The 22132-nt window shown below is 29.8% G+C and overlaps 2 protein-coding genes across 2 annotated transcripts in view; both read right to left on the bottom strand.

Annotated features, from left to right (window-relative positions):
• The window catches only part of LOC144858731 (uncharacterized), a 103111-nt gene extending 84570 nt beyond the window's left edge, over positions 1-18541 (bottom strand). The window contains exons 1-6 of the mRNA XM_078714832.1: positions 18469-18541; positions 18092-18248; positions 17262-17365; positions 16700-16870; positions 16368-16523; positions 15858-16031 (exon numbers count right to left, since the gene is read on the bottom strand). Coding sequence (XP_078570958.1) covers positions 15858-16031; positions 16368-16523; positions 16700-16870; positions 17262-17365; positions 18092-18153 — 667 coding nt within the window. The 5' untranslated portion in view covers positions 18154-18248; positions 18469-18541. The remainder of the gene's footprint in view (positions 1-15857; positions 16032-16367; positions 16524-16699; positions 16871-17261; positions 17366-18091; positions 18249-18468) is intronic.
• LOC144858742 (uncharacterized) lies at positions 10452-15325 on the bottom strand. Its single transcript, XM_078714846.1, has 11 exons — positions 15267-15325; positions 14810-14899; positions 14496-14690; positions 13983-14228; positions 13158-13352; positions 12829-12990; positions 12417-12719; positions 11784-11864; positions 11481-11688; positions 11220-11255; positions 10452-11018 (listed from the first exon to the last, which is right to left on the bottom strand). Exons 3-11 carry the CDS (start codon positions 14676-14678, stop codon positions 10489-10491), a joined length of 1944 nt encoding a protein of 647 aa, XP_078570972.1. The 5' UTR covers positions 14679-14690; positions 14810-14899; positions 15267-15325; the 3' UTR covers positions 10452-10488.
• Positions 18542-22132: the final 3591 nt, after the last annotated feature.

Below are 22132 nucleotides of genomic sequence, written 5' to 3'. Positions count from 1 at the left end.
TGTATTCGCTCATTCCACACTAGTTGTTTTTCAGAATGGTTTTATTAACAGACAGATAAAATCACATTAATGTATTGAATATTCATTCCTTTTAAAGGAGCCAACAAGTAGCAAAGCATAATTGTTAGATATGCCTATCAATTTAAACTTAACACTGATATAAGACAACAAAACAGATACAATAACCTAATATGAACAGATTTGTGTAAACATTGCAGGGAGTCATGTAACGACAGTATGTGTAACTAACTTAATGATTATGTAATTGTCGTTGAAGGTATGCTCATCTGGAATAATTTTCATGAAATACCATGTGGCGTATATTAGAAATATCAAATAGTTATAGTTGATACGATGCTAGCGTATAGACCGTAGTATTGCGATTTCTACATGTTATGTCATACAGGATGTATTATTTCATAAATAAGTCATATTCACTTGACAAATATATTATAACTTATATAAAAGCTACATCATAATCAACGCAATTAGAAGTATATCTGAAGACCTTCTGAAGCTCCGATTATTTCTTATGAGAAAGCTCATACCGAACGTTGTATGCATATTAATCCGCTGACCGCAAAGTCAGTTTACTGTATGTCTATTAATCCGCTGGATTCAGTGTTCAGTGTTAATAATTATCCTTTTAAAATTATTTGGATTGTATAATTATATAAATGTAGTTTATATACCTTATTGACGGAGTTCACAAGATGTGGATATTTCTTACATATTTCTTCAATTTCTTTCAAGCCTATGTTATATCTTCTTACAGCTTTTAGCAATATGTATCTGAAAAAAAGAAGATAAAAATGCATCATGGCAAGAATACTCGGTTTATGATGTTGATATGTTTATTTTTCATGTTTCTAAACAATAAAAAATACAATTTTCTATTACTACTATTTAAAGTATTAAAGTGTATTGTCCCCCTGAAAAAATAATTCTTAAAACATTTTTTGTTGAATATTCAATTTTAATGTAACATAATAGTTATCCACTTTGACCAAAAATTGGTTTAAAAAAAAAATTATTTCCCTGAAAAATGTACTTTAAAGCAAAAAATTGTCAAATTGGCTGCCAGCCAATGGATTTTTGGTTGAATTTAACCATTTATTTTGTCATTTTAAAGTGAAAACATAATTTTTTTTTTCGCTTTTTTTCTATGGAAGTGATTAGCCTAACTTTATTAACACTACAAAATAACATATTCAAAGTCTGATTTAATTAATCTTCCTTTTTCATGATTTTGGGGGAAAATACATCTTTAAAAGTTTGTTGGATATAAAATGTAAAGCTTTCTTCTCCATTAAAAAAATGCAGTCCTCCACAGTTTGAAGAAATAACTTACTCATCCATTGAAAAAATGCACTCTGTAGTTGCCAATCATTCAGTGGTTGCTGAAAAATGAAACGTAACATTAAGCATATAACTTCTAATATTGTTTATACTAAATTGAAAAATGAATAGAAAACATACAATAATTTTGTATATTATTATTAGGCTTTATTTTTATTAGTAGGCTTACCAGATAAACGGCTTTGCTGTAGTACAGTATATCATTTACAATACTATTATTAGATTTGTAAAAACATTGTACCAACCATTTAATGGAACCATGCAATCAAGTTTGTATTTGAACACAAATGATTTTAATTCTCGGTTGGAGCTAAACAGTATAATTATATTAAGTCTTGGTTTTGATCGAATGTGTATTGCACTTTGTTTGTAGGAATAATTATTTTCTTAATTTACAAAACGTACTGACAAGTTTTCAAAAATGCATCAAAGCAGGAATATTCGGTTATGGACTTTACGAAACACGACGGAAAGCCACAGGACGGTGCTCATGAATAGTTTATGCATGAGCTTTAACAAAGTGAAATTCCGTCGTCTTAACTTTTTGAGGACGAAAAAGTTACTTTTTGAGGACGAAAAAGTTGTCATTTTCCCGTTTACGGAGAACGACTAGAAATAATATACATATAACCTTAAATATACAGTTCAAATTACACTTAAACTTAGACTTAGACCTAATTCTATTCATTAAATAAGTTTGATCTCCTACAGTTTTAATGATAACATATACAACTTACTTCAATTCTTTATTGAAAAATAATACGGTAGGATATGTGGACGGAATGTGCGTTGTTTGTAGGAATATTTTATTAATTTATAAAATGTTGAGAAGTAATTACTGAGATATGAATTATAGAAATCAAATAAAAATTGATACCCACATTGATGGTGCTTTATAGGAAAATACTTAAAAAATAAACATATACAGATAAAATAGTTAGTTAAATTGCTACACTTTATTTAACAAATTTGATCATATCAATAACAATAAAATAAATTTAACTAAAAATAAATTTAACAATTCAATTATTCAATAACAGTATTCAGCAATTTTAAGCTATGGATACGAAACTGCATTACAGAATATTTAGATTATTGTTTTATACAAAAATAATAATATTTGGAAGTTTGATTTCGTATTATTTTACATAAGTAATTCAAGTATTTATTTATTTAGTACATAAACAAAGTCGGAGATTTTTGGGTTTTTTTTCCTCACTAAATCTCATTTCCTTAAGTGTCCAGTTATTCTACATTCGAATTTATTATCTCCGAATAGGAGGTTATATTTTCACCCCTGTATGTTTGTGTGTCTGTCTGTCTGTGAAAAGCCTGGAGGCCACAGTTTTCATCCGAATCGGGCCAAATTTGGCCACAATGATCTATGCCCCAAAAGATTGGACGAGTTCGATTTTGAGGGGAAAAGGTCAAGGTCACAACTAACAACAAACTATTTTACTGCCTAGAGACCACAGTTTTTATCCGATTCTCACCAAACTTAGCTTCATAGTAAAAAAGAAAAATTTAAAATAAAATAATAATTGTAGTAATGAATAATTATGATAAAAAAAAAATAATAATAGTCAAAAATAAAAAAACAAATAATAAGGATAATGAAAAAAATAAGATCCTCTGCGAGCATTGAACCAGCGATCTAAACTGAGAGGCTGGATACATAACCATTACATTACTTTGTAGTGTGCATTTAGCCTATATACACTTAAAAATAATTTAAACAAATTTGTAAAAACATTTATTTTTTCCGGGGACATTTTATGTAGGGGAATTTTACAGTAGGCGGAGGTTTGTACTTTCGGCGTACCCTCTAGTTTTATTGTGTTTTCATAATCTTTTTTTCATTGTATTTATTTTATATATACTTCTATTATTTAAACCGTTTGTTTTATTTGACCGAAGCCATCGTTTTAAATGGTAGTATCCTAAATGTATGCATAAATAAATCAAGAGGATTCATACTCACTTTCAATTTTTTTGGATCTTGTGAATGTAGGCCTATAGCCTGATAAGACAACAGCACGGTCAGTACCAGACACTAGTATTAGTTACGTACGGTAGTGGTATTATTCACGAAAAACGTGGCACAAGATTCGACATGACAGCAAACTTATTTTTTTATTGTATAAGTTTGGATGTTAGAATATGTTCCATTGTTTCCAACTGATCGAAACGTGTATTTATTAATAAACCCACGATCGGTTATTTGATACGAATGTTATATTTGTGAAGGTACCATCCCAAATTCATTAAGTGTCAAGACAAGAAATCGGTGAGCATGTTACAATAAGCAGAATGTGTTTAATCTTCGACTTAATTATTTAATTCAATATTTAGATTCACTTCTTTCGATATGTCATTCCCAGAGTGACAATTCTATTTGAATATAACATATCAACATCGTGACGATATGTATCTAACTTACAACATTTATTTTCAAAGTTGTGAGTACATCTGTGGGCACTTATAAGAGATATTTTTAATTTCGTAAATATTTCAAAACATTTAGGGCAGGCTAAGAATTGGGCGATGATGTAGGCCTAATGTACCCAGTTTTTAATATGTTGCAAAGCTATAGTAGATATGTTATGTTAACTGTTTATTGCAATTCATCATTACATTTTCAAAGCAATAATTATAAATCATAAATTTAAAATTGTCAGTAACTAAATTATATAACCAACCGTACCAATTGCTATTTTTAATGGACTACATCATTTACAATCAATTATATGTATTTTTAGAAACAATTTAATAATTATAATTTAACTCTAAACTATAACGAATATCCTGTGGGATAATTTAAAGGCCATCTACTGTAAAATTGAATATATTGTGATTTATTTATCATTATAAAATTGTTTATAAAATATATTGATTTAGTGTTTTGAAAAATGTTTTCGTTTAACGAATCTGTAAAAATTACACGATCCGCTAAGAGACATTTTAGGCTTACCAATCTATAATAGAAAATGTTATTTTTATTTTACTGTCCGTTATCTGTGTATGAGAAGTTTCACCAATTAGGCCTACTTGTCTATTAAGTAATACATTTTTTGCTCTATTTTGAATTTAGTAGGCCTATAACATTATGTTCAAAACAGGTGAAAATTCATTTAGTAATGTCCCAGTATATTTGATAAACATTTAAATTACGTTTATTCATTCTTTCAAAACGTAATATATAATGTATCGATGTGTTCGTCGTCTACGCATCCTATCTTTCTCTGCTTACAAAGGAATGCAAAACAAAATCGCTAGCGTATTCCTAATTTAGGTCAACATTAAGACTTGTTATCGTACATTTACAATAGAGTGTATAATCCTACAGTCATCTCATGATTTTATGTTTACGGTAATGCAGATTTTCAATAAAATAAATACTTACAATTCAGCTTATAAGTAAATATGATTATTCCTTATTTCGAATCCTTTATTTCTCCATAAGTTGCCGTGTATGTGTACGACTTGCACAATATCAATAACATTGTTTGTGACTAGATTGGTACAGAGAATACCGAGTATATGTGTTCGCTCAAAAACATAAAGGCGACTGGAAATGGCATGCTGAATAAACACAACAGGTAGTAGATCTGAATAACAATAATTCCATAATAGGGGTCGAATAACAATATTAGGTACCGAACTATATTGTACTAAATGTATTGTTGATATTAAAAAGAAGTTTATCGAAGCAGAAAGAGGTAGGTCTACTATGAGACGAATAGCTAGAATTCCATTAAAACAGCCTTTGATTTTTAATTCTTACTCAATTTCCTGATAGGGAGTACGTTATTATTAGCATGGGTAATAGAGTGCTTGGTTCATTTATTTTAATGGAGAAAATGATGCAAAGGTAACATTTAAAACAAGTTTGATAGTATTATGAGTAGGCCTGATTTAAAGAACCTTTAGAATAATCATAACATATTGCTACTTTAAAGTTGAGATAACTCAGTGTAAACAATCTAAGTTTTTTTTACATAAAATATTGAATTTGAATAATTATAAAATCAAATTAATCCATGTTTACAGTAAAAAGAACTTTGCGAATAAGAACATTTGTATAGAGAAATATAATTGAATAAATTAGAATGTATATAAAAATAAGAAATCAAGCATAAATTACGACCTTAAGAGTATTTAAATGGTTAATAAAACACTTTTACAAATGAATCAGTAATTAGTCATCTTGTTAACTAAGGTAGCCTATGTGTATCCAATTATGCACACATGTACCTCTCATTTAATTTACATTTAAAAGAGAAAAACATTTTTTACTAACATTTGTTCTTGATCTGAAGTACAAGTTAATAGGTCTAGTAAAAAAATGTGTCCGTGGCCTTTAAACACTAAGTGTTCTTTATGCCCTAAAACACTCAATTACATATGGGTCGTAACTGCATTGCATTAGCATTAGCATTTATAGAAAGAGATCACAGATCAGCAAACAGGTAGTTTGTGCCAATACAAAAGGCAGCAAAACAAATAATATAGGTGAAATCTCAGTGAATCGAAACACACTATTACTGTGGAATATAATCATTTCAACTCAATGGGTTTAACAAATGACTAAGCTGATATTGTAAAGACTAAACATAATATACAGGAAAAGAAACACAACTGTTTTTATAGGTATATTGTTAAATAAGCACCGTTAAATTAAATGTTTGAACACTTTTCTAAGAACATCTATGCAAAACAATTACTGTGTGTCGGGCGTTAACGTACTATAATCGATTATCATACGTTTTATGTGTCAAGTGGTTAAAATAAGAAATTGACATTTAGTTTAGGTTCAAGTTTAATTTTAATTTTCAAGTAAAAATCAATTGTTCTTCAAAATGATTCTGTGTGTGTGAAAAACATACCATATATTTTAAATATAATATAATAATAATTAGATATGTGTATATTTATTGAACATAATTTCCAGACAAATTTTAGTTAGGCCTACATTGTTTTAAAAATGTTAACGTTTAATGAATAGTTAGCCATAAACCAACTAGGTGTGAGTTATTGTAAAGTTAATCAATTGCAACAACTGTACACTGTAGTCACGAGTAAGAGAAAAGATGTTAGATGGAAATGGTCCGTTAAATGGTTAAAGTTATTCTGCTCTACAATGTTTATATGTAGGAATTTACTAGTATTCATATGTCTCATTTTTAGTCGCGAGGACGCGACTCTATAGTTCACTGTGTCGGTCGGTCTGTCGATCTGTCGGTTGGTCGGTCTGTCTGTCGGTCCGGTATCACTGTGCGTTTTAGCACGCGACTTATGGCTGTTGGCCTTGTTAAACGTGTGTTGCACTACAATTTCTTCTAGAACCAGTAGACACAGATGCAGTGGAAGACGAAGAAGGATTTTTCTTTTGCATTGTTCGGGATCTTTTAGATGACCAGGAATTAAAATGGTTTCAATGATATGCACGATTAAGTAACAACAAAATCAGGTGTTGGTAGATTAGAAAATATAATGTATTTTCTAATCTACCAACACCTGATTTTTCATCAAAATCAACAGTATTATTATACTGTTGATTTTGATGAATATATTGTAGTCAGGTCACTTAGCACTTTTTGTTTGCACTTTGTGACAACATCCCAAGCTTTGCAGAAACTTTCTTTCGGACCTAACTAACAATTCTAAAAGGGGAGCCCAAACATTTGAACAACTAATAACGTCATTTTGACCACGCCCCTTCATGATGTGATTAAATATGTTTAGTTTTATTTTTCATCTTCATGAATCCCATTGTGAACTATTTATAGGTACCACCAGGAGTAGAGATGGGAAATTAATTAACCAATCAAAATTTATAAGACAAAAACAATTATGAACCACTCAAACCTAAGCAAAAACAAACATTTAACAGAACAAGCCTGGAAATACACCAGATTAATAGACATACTTAATTAGTTACTCCATTTATCATAATTTAGTATTCACATATTAAATCCCTATTTCAACCAACATTGTTATGATAAATAATGTATAGCTTATAACGTAATATATCAGTGTACAATGCTACTATAAATAAACACTTTGCAGCCGTGACGACATTACAATAAGGCACTAATGCCTTATTACAAATAATAAGCCCACATGCAATACGTCAATCCTCTTCGTAACGATAATTATGATTATCTACATAATATTATGCCTATGTTAATTTAAAAATGTAGTACACTTTATCAAATTATTAATTAATATTAATTTGTTTTCTTTTTTTTATAATTTTAAAATGCCAAAATTAACCTAATTTTTTTTCCTAACCCAATTATACAGCCAATAATGTAATAGGCCTATTGCATACACACATACACATTGATGTCATTATCCATAGGATGCTTATTATTTTTATATTAAACAATAATTGTTTAATATAAAAGTTCCTAAACATTCGAAGCACATGATTAAAACTATATTCTAATGGTTTATAATTTTTTAATTCTTCTAATTTTATATACCTAATAATCTGATTTGAATTCATTAAATGGGCTAATGGATTTATAAAGGTTGCTTGCTATAATTTAAATTCGAATACTAATATTTGTATCTTTCTTGGAACAATCAAACTATATGTCTCAGCCTTATTAAATGTACTACGCAAACTTGTATGTACAGACTCAAGAGTAATGTCATTGGATATTGGTACCGTCAGTATACAACATAATATTATGATCTGTGGGTACAATCAGCCGAACTAATATGTTTCGTGTTAAAAATAAATCCGTTAAGTAATTGAAATTGGTTTAAAAAGTCACACAATACTATTATTTTTCAAACTTGCATTGGTCTTCGGTTATACCCCTTTATTGATTGTTTGTCGCCTCAAATATTATCATTTTGTTTTGCTCGTACTTACTGTTGAATTTCGTTAACATTAACATTATTAAGCCTATCATCCACCACCTTTTCGTAGTTTATTTTTTAACATAGCATTGATATACGTCCGATGATACTGACGTAGAATATTAATAGAGAGATTAACAATTGTGATGTTAATTACGAATTCATATAACAATGACATTTCGATGCAAATTAATGGCAAATAGTGGACATAATGATGTTTTTTTTATTTAAAAAATAAATAAAATAAAAACATTATTAACAAATTCACAGGTAAATTTGTATGATAATAAAATTATGTATAATTGGTACTGTACAATTGGTAAAAATAATTGTTCTCTTCTGTGTATCACTTATTGTTTATAGAAGATGTATTTTAAATGTTTCATCAAAAATACAAATTAGAGGACGTACAACCGTGTTCCTCCATGTTAAATAATACACCAAGGTGACAAGAATGACGAAAAAGAGAGCTCGATATCATCATGTGCATTCTTGTTAAAATTACGGTCTGTTAACAATTTTGAATTACATTTCAAAGAAGATTCAATTACTCATACATCTTGTACCATTGATTCATTAATGTACGTACTGTCAGTAAGGCTGAGCTGTAATTAATTTTCCGTCGCCATTGTTAAACCTTCCCATCATCTTTCGTCTTTTATTTCAAGCACAAGATGGCGCACTACGACTAATTTGAGTCGTTATAATAAGTAGGCGTGGCTTATTAATATTATCCCTCTATCTTCTGAACGATTCAGCCCGCAAGAGGGCTCTATATAAATACGATATACCATTATGTACTTCATTCAAAATGTATTTTTTTGTCGCGTAGCGTCATTTTGTCGAATTTTTAAAACCGTTTGATATTATTTAACGGATATTATTGCATCATATTTAATAAGCTGGTGATAGCGTCGACAAAGAGGTTAAGCAAACAAAGTGAATAAATAATACAGTATCATATAATACAACATTCTTACATTGTATTTATTACTATAAGTTCCATTCTATATAGGAGAAGAAATAATTTATATATAAGCTATTCTCAGTTTCTTGTTAATGTTCATGATTTAACAAGATTTAACTATTTTATTACAATAAATCTAGTCTTATAAACATTGCACTATGTAAACATGATATTAATTATATAGTGAATAATAATAGGATTATGATTAATTTACCGTACCGAATACCGTAGGCCTATTCTACAAAAATAACTGTATCAAGTTTACAGTTAGCATGAGTAAAACAAAAACGCGCATTTTAAACAACACAAAAAAAATTAAAGCGCATCCAAAAACATTGCAAGAAATACCACCAACTGATAAGGAAATGTTTGTTTCAGAAATATAAAGTGAAGTGTTTTAATTAATAAGAAAATGAAATGGTATCATACTTCTTTTAACTAAGACGAAAATGAAATATTATCAGAATTCTTTTAACTAAGAACATGAATAGTATCAGACCTCTTTTAATAAAGAAAGTGAAATGGTATCAGACCTCTTTTAATTAAGATTTTGTATATACATTATTAGTTAGGCCTTTACGCATTCTTAAAAATTGCTTTTCCGCTGACATACAGTATACCGATACTACCCCGTATGCCTGTATCTCATCAAACTTTGCCACAATTGAGTGAATACTAAGTTCAATATTAAAGGGAATAGTGTGTCATAATAATTTCCACCTATAAACAACAGTATTCATCTGAATCTCGCCAAACTTACCACAATTATCAATGACCTAAGGGTACTTTCAAATGGAAGGACCAAACTGCTATTAACTATGTAGTGTAATTATAAAGAAAACTCTTTTCTTTTAGTTGGATATTTTTATGTAAAAAAATAATACTGTAGGCGGAGTATACACTCTCGGAGTACCCTCTAGTTTGCTTTACAATCAGCCCCGAAATGTTAGTCGAAAGTTATCGAATAATATTTTCTTGCCTTTTTTTAACTGTTTTTTTTTGTTGTATTTGGCGGAAATTTAAATCAATTAATATAACATTTACTGGCTTCAAAGGTTCAACGTTTATTAAACTTTATGCGTCAACAAATTTGATGTACCCATATATGGACGTGATGATGTGATATAACTACAATATCTGGGCATATCACACCTTTTTTGGTCGTCAAAATACTGTGATAGTGCAGACAGAGCTTTATATTGTTTATATTTAAAGATTGGAACCCAAACACTTGATTGATTTACCGACATTGAGTTAATAATAATTGAGTAATATACTCGGCATCAATGCTAAGCATTATATTCTAACTTATCAGCAGGAACAGTCATGTTATTCTCCTTTAAAAATGCAATAAATGATTGCAAGTTATCTTCCCTTAGAATCCCCCTTTGTTCAAGATCTAATATAACAGTCCATTGGTTGTCACTTTGTTTTTTTAGAACACTTTTCAAACGGATGAGATCTCTTGTATTTTCTTCCGAAAGTGCGTCACCAAACTGAATTAGGTGTTGTCGATATGTTGAGAAGGATGTGATACACTGGTTGGTTTTATCAAATGTCTCCTTTAACAGTTTGTTGACCTCCAAAACACCATTGGTACTAGTGACATTAATTGCGTCAATAAGAACTTTCACGTTGGTAGTGGTAACATTGCCAGATCGTTTCAATAGGTTGAAGAAAGCTATGCAGTCAGCATTCTGAAGATCATTGTAAGGTGTTATCAGATCTTTGCATAACACCTTCAGTTTATCAAGTGAGCCATGTTCATCATACCACCTCGATACGTTTACCACGATTTTTTCAAACTCTTCGGATGATCCTGTAAAAAAGAAAACCGAAAACAATTACATTCAGATTTTCAAGTTAAAAATTGTAATAATCATATTGCGCAATATGATGAATACTATTAATTGAATACATGCATTATTTGGTACACAGTGTATATCGTTTGAACACCATGGACATAAACACATTCAATTCACTAGTATCATTCCTTGTGGTGCGTTGGTATATTAGTTACCTTGATAAATTGGTGATGGCTCCACACTACTTCTGCCTGGAAATGAAATGATAATAAATGATGTTATATTTTAATATCTTCAAAAGTTGTGTAGATATTATACTTATTATCATTACATAAATATTCACGTACATTTGTCACTGAAAGATATCATTGTTATTTATTTGTAGGTTAAATATGTATATAAGTAATATAGTTAGTTGTCATAAAATACATATTTATTTTGTCATTAAACACAATATGATGAATGTGTAATCCCACCTTCCAAAAATAAGCGCTTTAAGCGATCAGTTTTCATGGACTTCTCACCACATGGAACAGTGCTGTTGTCTTCTTTTAAACACTCTTCCAGATCGTGTAAATGAATGTGCTCTGGATAACAGGCGATACACAACACACGTAGGTTATAACCGATTCCTTCATTAGTTTTCAGCACAGTCTTTAGTTGAAGCTGTAAATAGCTTAGTATCTAAAACAAAAAATGCATAATAAATAAACTTGAATGAAACGTTTCTTATAACTGCATTCAGATAAGCTATTACATTACAATCTTAGAATCTTTACCTCAATGCATAAGCTCGGTTTTAGTTCAAATATTTCCTCTGTGTTATTTTCGTCAACTTTAGTTCGACGGGATATTTCAAGCTGTTAAAAAAGATGTATTGATTTGTTGAATTATTTAACATATTCTATCTCACACTGCTTACGTCTACGTATATTCATTACGGTACATTTATTTGGTGAATATAATGTATCATTTAATTTTTAGAATCTTATAGAGAATTACAAATACCCGTTGGGCAACCTAGATACCAAAACATTAAAAACTGTAAAACAAAATAGCCTCTATATTAATTTAAATTATATTATTATAAAATTATTTGTTGTTTTATTGTCTAAGTTACATTTATTCTAAGAATCTTAAATGAATACATATTATTAGAATACATAAATTATGTGGTAATCACAGCTAGTATTATTATCCATCTGTGTAGTCATGATTAGACGTACTTAGCTCTCACTACTGCTATAACTGATTGAATGTTTAGGAGACCAAATTTCTACATGCAGAAAATGATCGGAAATAATTGATAATTTGATATTTGTTTAAAATCTTTCTAAAGACATGCTAGCTAATCAACAGAAATAATAAATATTCAAATTATGGTAAATAATGAGTTAAATAAATGTTCGTACCTTCAACGCATGCTTGTTTTTATTTTGATGGTCGATTTTCACGGGACCTAAACGAACCTCATGATCTCCAAAGTCAAAATCACTACGATTTTGAAATACAACTGGGTCCCGTCTTCTACCTTTAAGCTCCACCAGGTTCAGAAATGCAACAACCAATGTATTGTACACAGAATCAGGAAGGAAGTCCGTAGGTGTAAGATAAAGTGATACCTTCTGTTTCTTGTCCATTTCAACTGTAAGGCTTTCATCCTTAATTTTCATCCGACATGGAACCAGGAACATCCGGTTATCTTCGCTTTCATGCTAATGTAAAATAAGTATTTGTAGTGTTATGAACAATATAATATGTAACATCGAACTATATTACTAAAATTATCTCAGATTTTGTTAAGAGCAAATTTGTTCAACTTACTTCTAATTTCTCATAGAGCAAACCAAATGTTTTCATCACTTCAGTAAAAATATCAAAACGATTTGGATCTTCTTCTAATTCTCTTTTCCATAAATGCCGTAGCAATTTTCCCTCAAGTATCCCTTCCTTGTTAAGCTTTTTCCAAAGATTTCTTAATTGTTTCTGTTTCCAAATAATAAATACAAAAACTAATTTGTAAACATATTCATACAACCACAATAAATGTTGACAACAAACAACTAACTAAAAGTAATCAGTGTTGTATCCACATGTCAATATTTTAAATCCGTTTTGTGACAATTATTTTGCTGCTAACCTTATCTACTTACCACTTCAATAGTTGGTTCAACTACTGTGATCACTTTTGTCACCATTTCAATCATCATGTAAAGATTTGTTATCACTGTGTTTCTTAATTTCTTGTTAGTACTTGAATACATGATAACTCCAATGTCATTCAGGTACGTTATGGCAGTGGATAGCCCATCTTTTGAAATTCCACATTCAGTGCCGATTTTAGATGTCTAATGCAAATTAATAACAAAATAGAGTGTACTGAATTTGATGATTAAATATTGTTATTTTCCTTAAAAATAATTGTAAACAAATTGTTGAATAAAACATATTTTGATCTAGCATTCTTCACTTTGACTAGACATTTTAGAAAGCGCATTGTCGGGAAGGCCTATCTCTGGTTAAATGTAACTGTTTCTTGCATTTCTTATATTTATTTTACATTATCATTTTTTTTTTAGGATAGTAAATAAGTGTATTAACATTACAAATAACCAATTCAATGTTTGATTTATTAATAATCTTAGTTGTTCATGTTTTGCGGGAAACTAAACAAGAAAAATAGTACAATAATGATGAAGACTTTCCAAATACTAAAAAATTACAAGACATCTATATTTACTATTGCAATATTAATTCGCTGGCTCAACAAACGAACTTGTCAACCTTACATTGTAGACAGAAATGTGACCTTCAATTTATGACCTTATACATTATAATTGTTACCATATAGTACACTATTTTTAATAAGATAATAAATTATTTTGTACTAGCGTTCATACTCTATGTGTTTTATAAATCTGTGTTTACAGTTGTGACAACATAACATTCACGGTTATACATTAAAAACAAAATCTTACCTCAGTAAAAGTAATACACAGTGTTGTTTTTCCAATTTCTTGCAACTGTTCTTGCAAATCCACCCATTTTAATGGAACACTTCTCACCATGGCCTTCATGTAACGACCAACGTTTCTCCTTAGTTGTTTTATACCTTCATGCGATTTTACAGTGTTATCAACCATGTACATCTCACGATCTACATGATCGGCATATGGCATTCCTTCCATTTTTTCAAACATTTTACGAAACTTATCCTCCACTTCCTTTTAATAATAAAAAGTGTTTTCATAATTACAAGCTATAACAACAAGAATGTAATGATTCTTACAAACTGTTATTTCATATTCTGATTTGAATAAGTCTAACCGATAATTAAACTTAATACACGATTTAATTCGAGGACCGTAGGCTACGCTATTTATATTTCATCACTGTATCAGTTTTAACTAATTCAGCCTTAATCCTGTCCGTGTATACCACATACCGTTGCAAAATTGTAAGCTTATTTAATGCTAATGTACGTCTGTTACCTTGATCCAATTTTTTGATTTTGACTTTTTACGAAATGTGTCCATATGTGTAGCAACCAAACAGATAGGAGGTGACTCGATGATCTTGCCATCAATATTAATGGGACTTCCTGGACCATGTTGTGCCACAGTATGTTCATAAATGGACCTTATCCAGAACATATTCATTTCCAAATTGGTCATTCCTAGTGTACTCTAAAATCACAAATAAAATTCAATCTTACAAAGTAAGCTAACATATTCTCAATAACAAAGATATGCATATTTAATAAAGTGTATTCGAGCAAATAAGTATAGGTACTGTAGGCACTTACTGTAATTGAATCTCGCGGATTAGCTGGTTCATCCAAGTTATCACACGCATTAAACGTTACACAGTAGGATACTCTATTTGTGAGGAAAAACTAAACAAAATACAATTGATAATAATAACTTTTTTTATACTCCAAGTCATTTATTAGGGATGTGTTATTTGATACATGCAATAATACTTTAGTGAAAATGTTATACCACAACACAATGTCGTACTGTCACTATGAGCAAATCTCTTTATTTTTTTAATAATCATTTAACATATGAAACAAAAACTATGAACAAAAGAAAAAATACATAAATCAAATAAAATTTAAAATATAATTTAAAGGTCTGTATAATAGAATAGATACGTAAACAAGCAAATCAATGCCCTTTTTTTAAACATGCGCCAATAAATTTATTTTTTAATTTTTAAGACATTTTTAAGTAATAGCAAATAACAAAATAGGAACATACCCTATGCGTTATGTAGTAGTCCAGTTGACCTGCGTAGTCCCATATAGTAGTTACGTCACTTGGAATACGTTCTGAATCATCACTTTTTCATTTTACAAATTTCCTAATCATTTTCATCGCCCAACTATCTTTCCGTCTTCGCTTTTTTATTTTAGCAACAACTTTTCTTTGAATGGAGTCGGGAATTGTCGGATTTTCTTCTGGTTGACTCTCTAAATTCAAATAATGACTACAAATCAATGGGGTGTGTGTAAATTAGATATGGATAGATGGACTGGTCTGATTGGTTGTGAGTAGACATAATGAATGTTAAAATGGATAAAGTAAGCGTATACAATAAATAAATACATCATTCAGGATTATTAAAGAATTGAACGAGCAGCGAATATTATTGATTGCCCAGTTTTAATACCAATGCAATATTTGCATTTTAATACATTTATTTGTTTGCAACAAGAAAAGAAAATGTCACTCTTCCCTGGATGGACTAACTTTTTGAGGACAACATTTTCCAGAATGTTTTATAATAATGGTATAATGCCATACATATTATTTTATCAAAAATTAAGAAAACCAAATAATGAGTCCAACCCTTTCTTGCCGATTCCACTGCCAATGACGTGTAATCAGACTCTCTGGAATCAGATGTAGAAGCCTCGCCTAAAGGAAGTTCGTTGAAAGATGTTCTTTCTTTCATCTTTGATGTACTTTCTTCCACTACAGCCTCTTCAAATATTCGCTGGGTTTGCTTGAATCTCGAGTTTTCTGTCGGCGAAAATGTAAAACAAAAATGATTATTTGTGTCATGTTGCACTCATAACAATAAAAATAATAATTTCGTGTTTATTTCAGCATCAGCATGTATAATACACTACATTAATTTATTATTTACATTAAATTGGTTTATTAAATTGGATTAAACAATAATCTAAAATATTAATTTCTTTTCTTCTCATTAAATTAATTTGTTGCTATTAATTCGCGTGATGACTTGTTATAGTAAAGTGATTAAAATGCGAAACAACCACACTTTAGTCAGTACGTATTATATTATTGATGTTTATTTGAACACTTTAAAAATATTTAAAAAAATAATCAAACCTTCCACTGAAGACACAGAGTCAGAAGATATATAACATTCGAAATCAGATATTGAAGGTGTTGAAACTGCTGCACCTTGTAAATGTAATTTGGTTTCAGTTGACGTTTGTTTTTCCATCTTTGCTGTGATGTGTTCAGGCGTTTTCTGGGATGTTCCTGCAATTCATTATAATATATTTTTGAAACAATATATAAAATGTCTAACATTTCACTTTTATGTATGTTTCTATACTGTATGAGTGCATCTTAACTTGATTATGATCACCAATACAGTTTGTTTAGAATAATAAAAATATCCTTGTAATAGAAATTTTAGTAGACATTCATCATACCTATTTTTATTGGATCCAAAGAAGAGATTGCTGATGATTCCAGTTGGGAATCAGATTTAGATGTTGACATATCTGAACTTCCTTCACCATAATCCATTTCTTCCTTTATTAACTGTGTTGCAAGTTTTTCTGCAAGTGCATCTTCCCGTATTTTCTTGTTGAGCTCCATAACTGTAAAAAAAAAAACAAGGTGAAATAAGATTGTACGGTACACATCATAGAGATAAATTAAAATACTAATATTAGAGAAATGAGATATATCATCAAATCATCATAATCACCTGGAAATAAAATAAATATATGTAGGTCATGTATGTAATTATAGACCAAAATGCATTTAAGTATTTAATAAGAATATTATTTCCAATGTACCTTACCGGTACGTTTTTACCTTTATTATGATACTAATTAATCTCTATACACAAATTGGCCAAAGCAGGCAATTATGCGTTTGTTGAAGGAAGAAGAAAGAGAGAGTTTCTCTCTTTTGTGGGGACAGCCAACTTTGAACGAACAGTTAATGTGTCATTTGGTATGGTTGAATTCTTCTTTTCAAACTTACCGTCGATATCTTCCTTCTTCCACTTGTCACAGTCTTTTCCAATTGCTTGAAACAATGTCGTTGTAATAACAATACCATCAGTAGATGGTTCGTTGGATTTAAATCTATAATAATGAATAATGAACTCCAAAAGGTCAGATTTAAAGAAAGTAGAATGTATCCAATAGTTCATCTTAAAATATTAATATATTTAAAATAAAAACACAAGTAAATAAGCAAATGAGATATTTAAAACAAACTGAACCCTTCAGCAGCAGCATTTGCATAAACAGCGTCGTCACCATCACCGTCAATATGTCACCGTCATCATTCATCATCATCATCATCATCGTCCTTATAATCATCATCATCATAATCATTATTATAAATAGTTGATACGGGTTTTCATTCTTTTTCGAATATTTATTATTATTCGAAAAGGAATGAAAACCCGTTACTCAAACACGAAACTTCAGGTATCAACTATTTATAATAAGAACCTCACTAATGCCAATTTCTGTATTTTATATATTAAAATAATCAGCACCAAACTTACTATAAAAAGGTAAACCAAACAACTCTTTAAATGTTGTCAATTGCATTAAAGATAAAGTTGTTTATTAAATGGTTCAAAGAACAAAAGAGTGATTTTAGTATATTTTCTGATAAGGAATGTTATGCCATGACTATTATAGAGAACATGAATACACGATTGGAAATAAATTAGCACTTTATCTATTGTAATGGTAAAAACACCATTCAACTTGTATTATAAATGCTGTATATTGATAAAGATCATGTATATTGTATTGGTGCATCTCCCTTATAAAATAACTTTGTTCTTTTGTTACCTTTGTCCAAGCATGGCCTTTACACAACTAGTTTTTCCAGCACCTTCTTTCCCGAGAAACATACATCTTGAATTTACAACTGCAATCTCACCATTTTCAAGTTCATTTTGAAATGATCTAATTGCGCTCTCACCTCTAGCTAATATTTCAACTGGAACTAAATTGCAATTAAAATAAATGCAAAATATACAAAAACAAATACAAATATTTTGAATCAATTCAAAGCCATAGTTTTAAAAATGTCATTATGACAGCTCGTCTTCGTCACATTTGTACAGTTCAAAGGTTCAGTACAATGTTAAATATGTGTCATTAGTAATACACAGTTTAATATTCATGATGCAAAACTCAATCAAAGTGTATTAATACAAACTTACTGTCAAGTAACTTCAATATCTCATTTTTCTTCTCTTTTATCCTTCAAAACAGATGCTGGTGTTAGTCCTCGCTATACAAAAAATTGTATTAAAGTATTATCCACTGTTGCTTTACTAATCTATATATAAATTTACGCAAGGAAAAAAATCGGTAAATCACCCCTTACTTTTAGAATTTTTACTCGATGGTATATAAAGTTGGTTCGTACTTTCGGTACTGATTTTAACCACCTTAATATGTAACTCTCGTTTACTAATTAAATTGAGTTAGATAATTATTTATTGACGATTAAAGCGAATTTACGATTTGCCCCGAATAGAGGTGTTTTTCACAAATTGTTTTACATTATATAAACACATTTACAAATAAACTTTATTACTGACAGTTGCTTCTCAACGTTTGTATTAATTAATAATGTAATTACAAAAAAAATATAAACGTCGTAGTGATGTATCATTACATGTACTGTACTTCAATCGACTATGACGGTGACGGTGAGTAAACTAGTAATTTATATAATCCGGATTGTAATAAACACATGTATAAGCTATTATAGTGTGCACACATAATATGACACAATCTGAGTACCTTTGCACTAACAAACAACAATACTAACTGCTGTGATTGAATACACTTAGTCTTAGTCTTTAAAAATCTCTCAAAACCCACATTTTGAATTTTTAATTTTCTAAATTGTTCTGTCTATGTAAAGCGCATTAAGGCTTTCAGCATAATGCGCTATATCAAGTACCAGTTATTATTATTATTATTAAAAATGTTATTGAAAAAAATATTATAAAAGAATAGTCGATACTATATTAAATGTACATGTTAATTATCGCATCTATGAGAATTTACCACCACTAGCAGTAACCCGTGCTCCGCATGGTCTTTGTCGGTTTCAATATATGATTATATACTAATTCGCATGGGATGAGTAAGTATCATATAAGCGCACTCTTCCCTCATAAAACGCCATGGATTTTGTTATACACTAAGTATTCCTTCACTTTTAAGTAACTATGAGCTACAAAATAAAAGCAATACTGGATATGGGACGAAAATGGAAAAATTGTGCGGTGTGAATAAGATGATGCGCGCAATAACATAACGAAAGTATAAAATGGCAAACTATATTATTTTGGGTGTTTTTCGTGGTGTATTAATTATTATTTTGATACATTGAAATAAAAAGTGAACAAAAATCGAACGGAATAGAAAGTGCATGAGATTAAAACATTTTAATGAAGTATTGGAATAAATCAACACAAAAAGTAGTCGAAATTTGACGATGCGCTCGGACACAAACTATTACTTTTTGGGTGTAAGTTTTTTTTGAGACGTCAAATTACTGCTATTGTTTGCCTTTTTTAGTGTTTATCAGGAAAGTGACATAGCCTATCGTGTGCGGCCCATCAATAAACATCAGTGTGCCAAATGTGAGCACGTACCGTTCAGTGGTTTTGGAAAAGATAAATAAAATTTAAAAAAATTAGTAGCATTAATATTTAGATGCTAACATAATGTCTTTAAACAATTGGCGCCCTTTCTGATATTCTTTGGCTCCATCAAGATGATGACTACTGTGTATTAGTTAACACAAGATTTGTAATATTTTAAGTTAATAACATACTCCTAATCAAAATAAGAGCATACCTTAGATATAGGCGTAATGGTTTGCTTAATAAGCACAATTTAAAAATGCAAATGCAATGTTGCTATATTAATTGACGGTACCTTGTTTCTTGCTTTAAGTGATGCTCCGTGGGCTATGAGACTGTTCACTATTTCTATATTACCACTACTGCCAACCCAAACGTGTGTATGTAGCGGTGTGTTTCCCTTCTGGAAAGCAGAAAGTTTTATGTATTATAATATACTTTTCACACTTTAGATACTAGCATTAAGGTTCTACTCCTACAATTATAACAAGCAATTAACTACTATATCCAATTATTGTATATTTTGCTTCGCGTGGGCTACCCGTCTTTCAGTAGGTACAGTAACTTCCAAGACAACAATTCTTAATTTTATTGATTTTTTTAACTGGAGAAATGCGTCTGGCAGATGGACAGCAGGGAATGAGTCCAACGATGGTAAATCTGTGATTGCAAGCATTATGTCTATCGATTATAGAATCAAAGTTATATGATAAATCTGAATAGGGGTAAAAAATTGACCACAGTAATGTAAACGGGGTTCCATCGTTTTATTATAAGCCATGGGCACGCATAATGATTTAAAAATCATACACATAAGCGCCATTATTCGTTCGGCATCATAGTCCGGATGGTCTATGGTCAAGAAATTGTCAAGTAAATGGAGTATGTTGTTAATTGTCTACGACATTAGACCACAGTATAACAGTACTGTAAATAATACAACGTGGAGAGGAGGTGTTAGCAATGAACATACTTTTGTATCGGTATTGGTATTAGCGTCTTGTTAAATGACACAGCTATATGATGTTTAAAATACTTATATTTACTTTGATAAATAAATATAACTTTTTACACAATGAAAATAAATTAAACAAATCCAAGGTTTGTTTATACGGAAGCTCATTTAGATTAACTTATATTGCTAACTAATACGAATAATTACGTAAATAATAATAATAATAAACGTAAAAGAGTAATTTACATTGTTTGTTGCTGTGATTAATGATCCGTGAGCTATGAGACTGTTTACTATCTCTACATTACCATGGCCACTGTTAACGTGTCTATGTAGCGGTGTGTTTCCATCCTGGAAAGAAGAAAGTTAGATTAAACTTGACGCATTTTTTTCAAGAATACAGGTATTATTATATTACATTTTTTTTTCTATATTTCATTTTGTAGTTCATTGAGATCGACTGTAAATTACATAGAAAGACTGGTATTAAGAAAATAATACAACTTGCTGATTTTAATTATTATAATACATCGTAAATTGTATGGTGATGGTTAATAACTATAAATAATAATTACAGGTATTATTATATTACATATTTATCCTTTTCTACATTCATTTTCTAATTCATTGAGAGTGAATGTAAATTATATAGAACGACCTGGTATTAAGAAAATAATACAACTTGTTGATTTTAATTATTATAATACAGACGGGTTAGCAATGAACACATTTAAAAAGTATTCATTTAGCGTCTTGTTCAATCTAAAACGCAACAGCTACACGATTTTTAATACATTTTAAATTGTATTTTTGCTTTGATAATAACTATACATTTTTTTCAATGAAAAACATAATAAACGAATCTAGAGTTTGCTTATAACGGGATATAATGTAAATTAACTTGTAGTGTTAACTACTGTATATACGAATAATAACGTTATTGATTTTTAAATCATTGTATAAGAGTAATTTACATTGTCAGTTGCTGTGATTGATGCTCCGTGAGCTATGAGACTGTTCACTATCTCTACATTACCACGGCCATAAATAACGTGTTCATGTAGCGGTGTGTTTCCATCCTGGAAAGAAGAAAGTTAGAATAAACTTGACGCATTTTTTTAAAGAATACAGGTATTATTATAATACATTTTTTTTTCTATATTTCATTTTGTAGTTCATCGAGAGTGACTGTAATTTATATAGAAATACTTGGTATTAAGAAAATAATACAACTTGCTGATTTTAATTATTATAATACATCGTAAA

Source organism: Antedon bifida, chromosome 2 (assembly GCF_963402885.1).
Source record: "Antedon bifida chromosome 2, ecAntBifi1.1, whole genome shotgun sequence".
Lineage (NCBI taxonomy): Eukaryota > Metazoa > Echinodermata > Crinoidea > Comatulida > Antedonidae > Antedon > Antedon bifida.
The sequence above is the reverse complement of the archived record's forward strand: the minus strand, read 5'-3'. Positions and strand labels throughout refer to the sequence as shown.

What these genes read in the sequence shown, in the direction of transcription:
- LOC144858742 (XM_078714846.1), bottom strand. Translation starts at nt 14,678, where the DNA reads ATGACCAATTTGGAAATGAATATGTTCTGGATAAGGTCCATTTATGAA. An exon ending in TTGAACCAACTATTGAAGTG is followed by an intron (nt 12,991 to 13,157) that starts GTAAGTAGATAA and finishes ATTTGGAAACAG; the next exon opens with AAACAATTAAGAAATCTTTG. An exon ending in TGCTCTATGAGAAATTAGAA is followed by an intron (nt 12,720 to 12,828) that starts GTAAGTTGAACA and finishes ATTTTACATTAG; the next exon opens with CATGAAAGCGAAGATAACCG.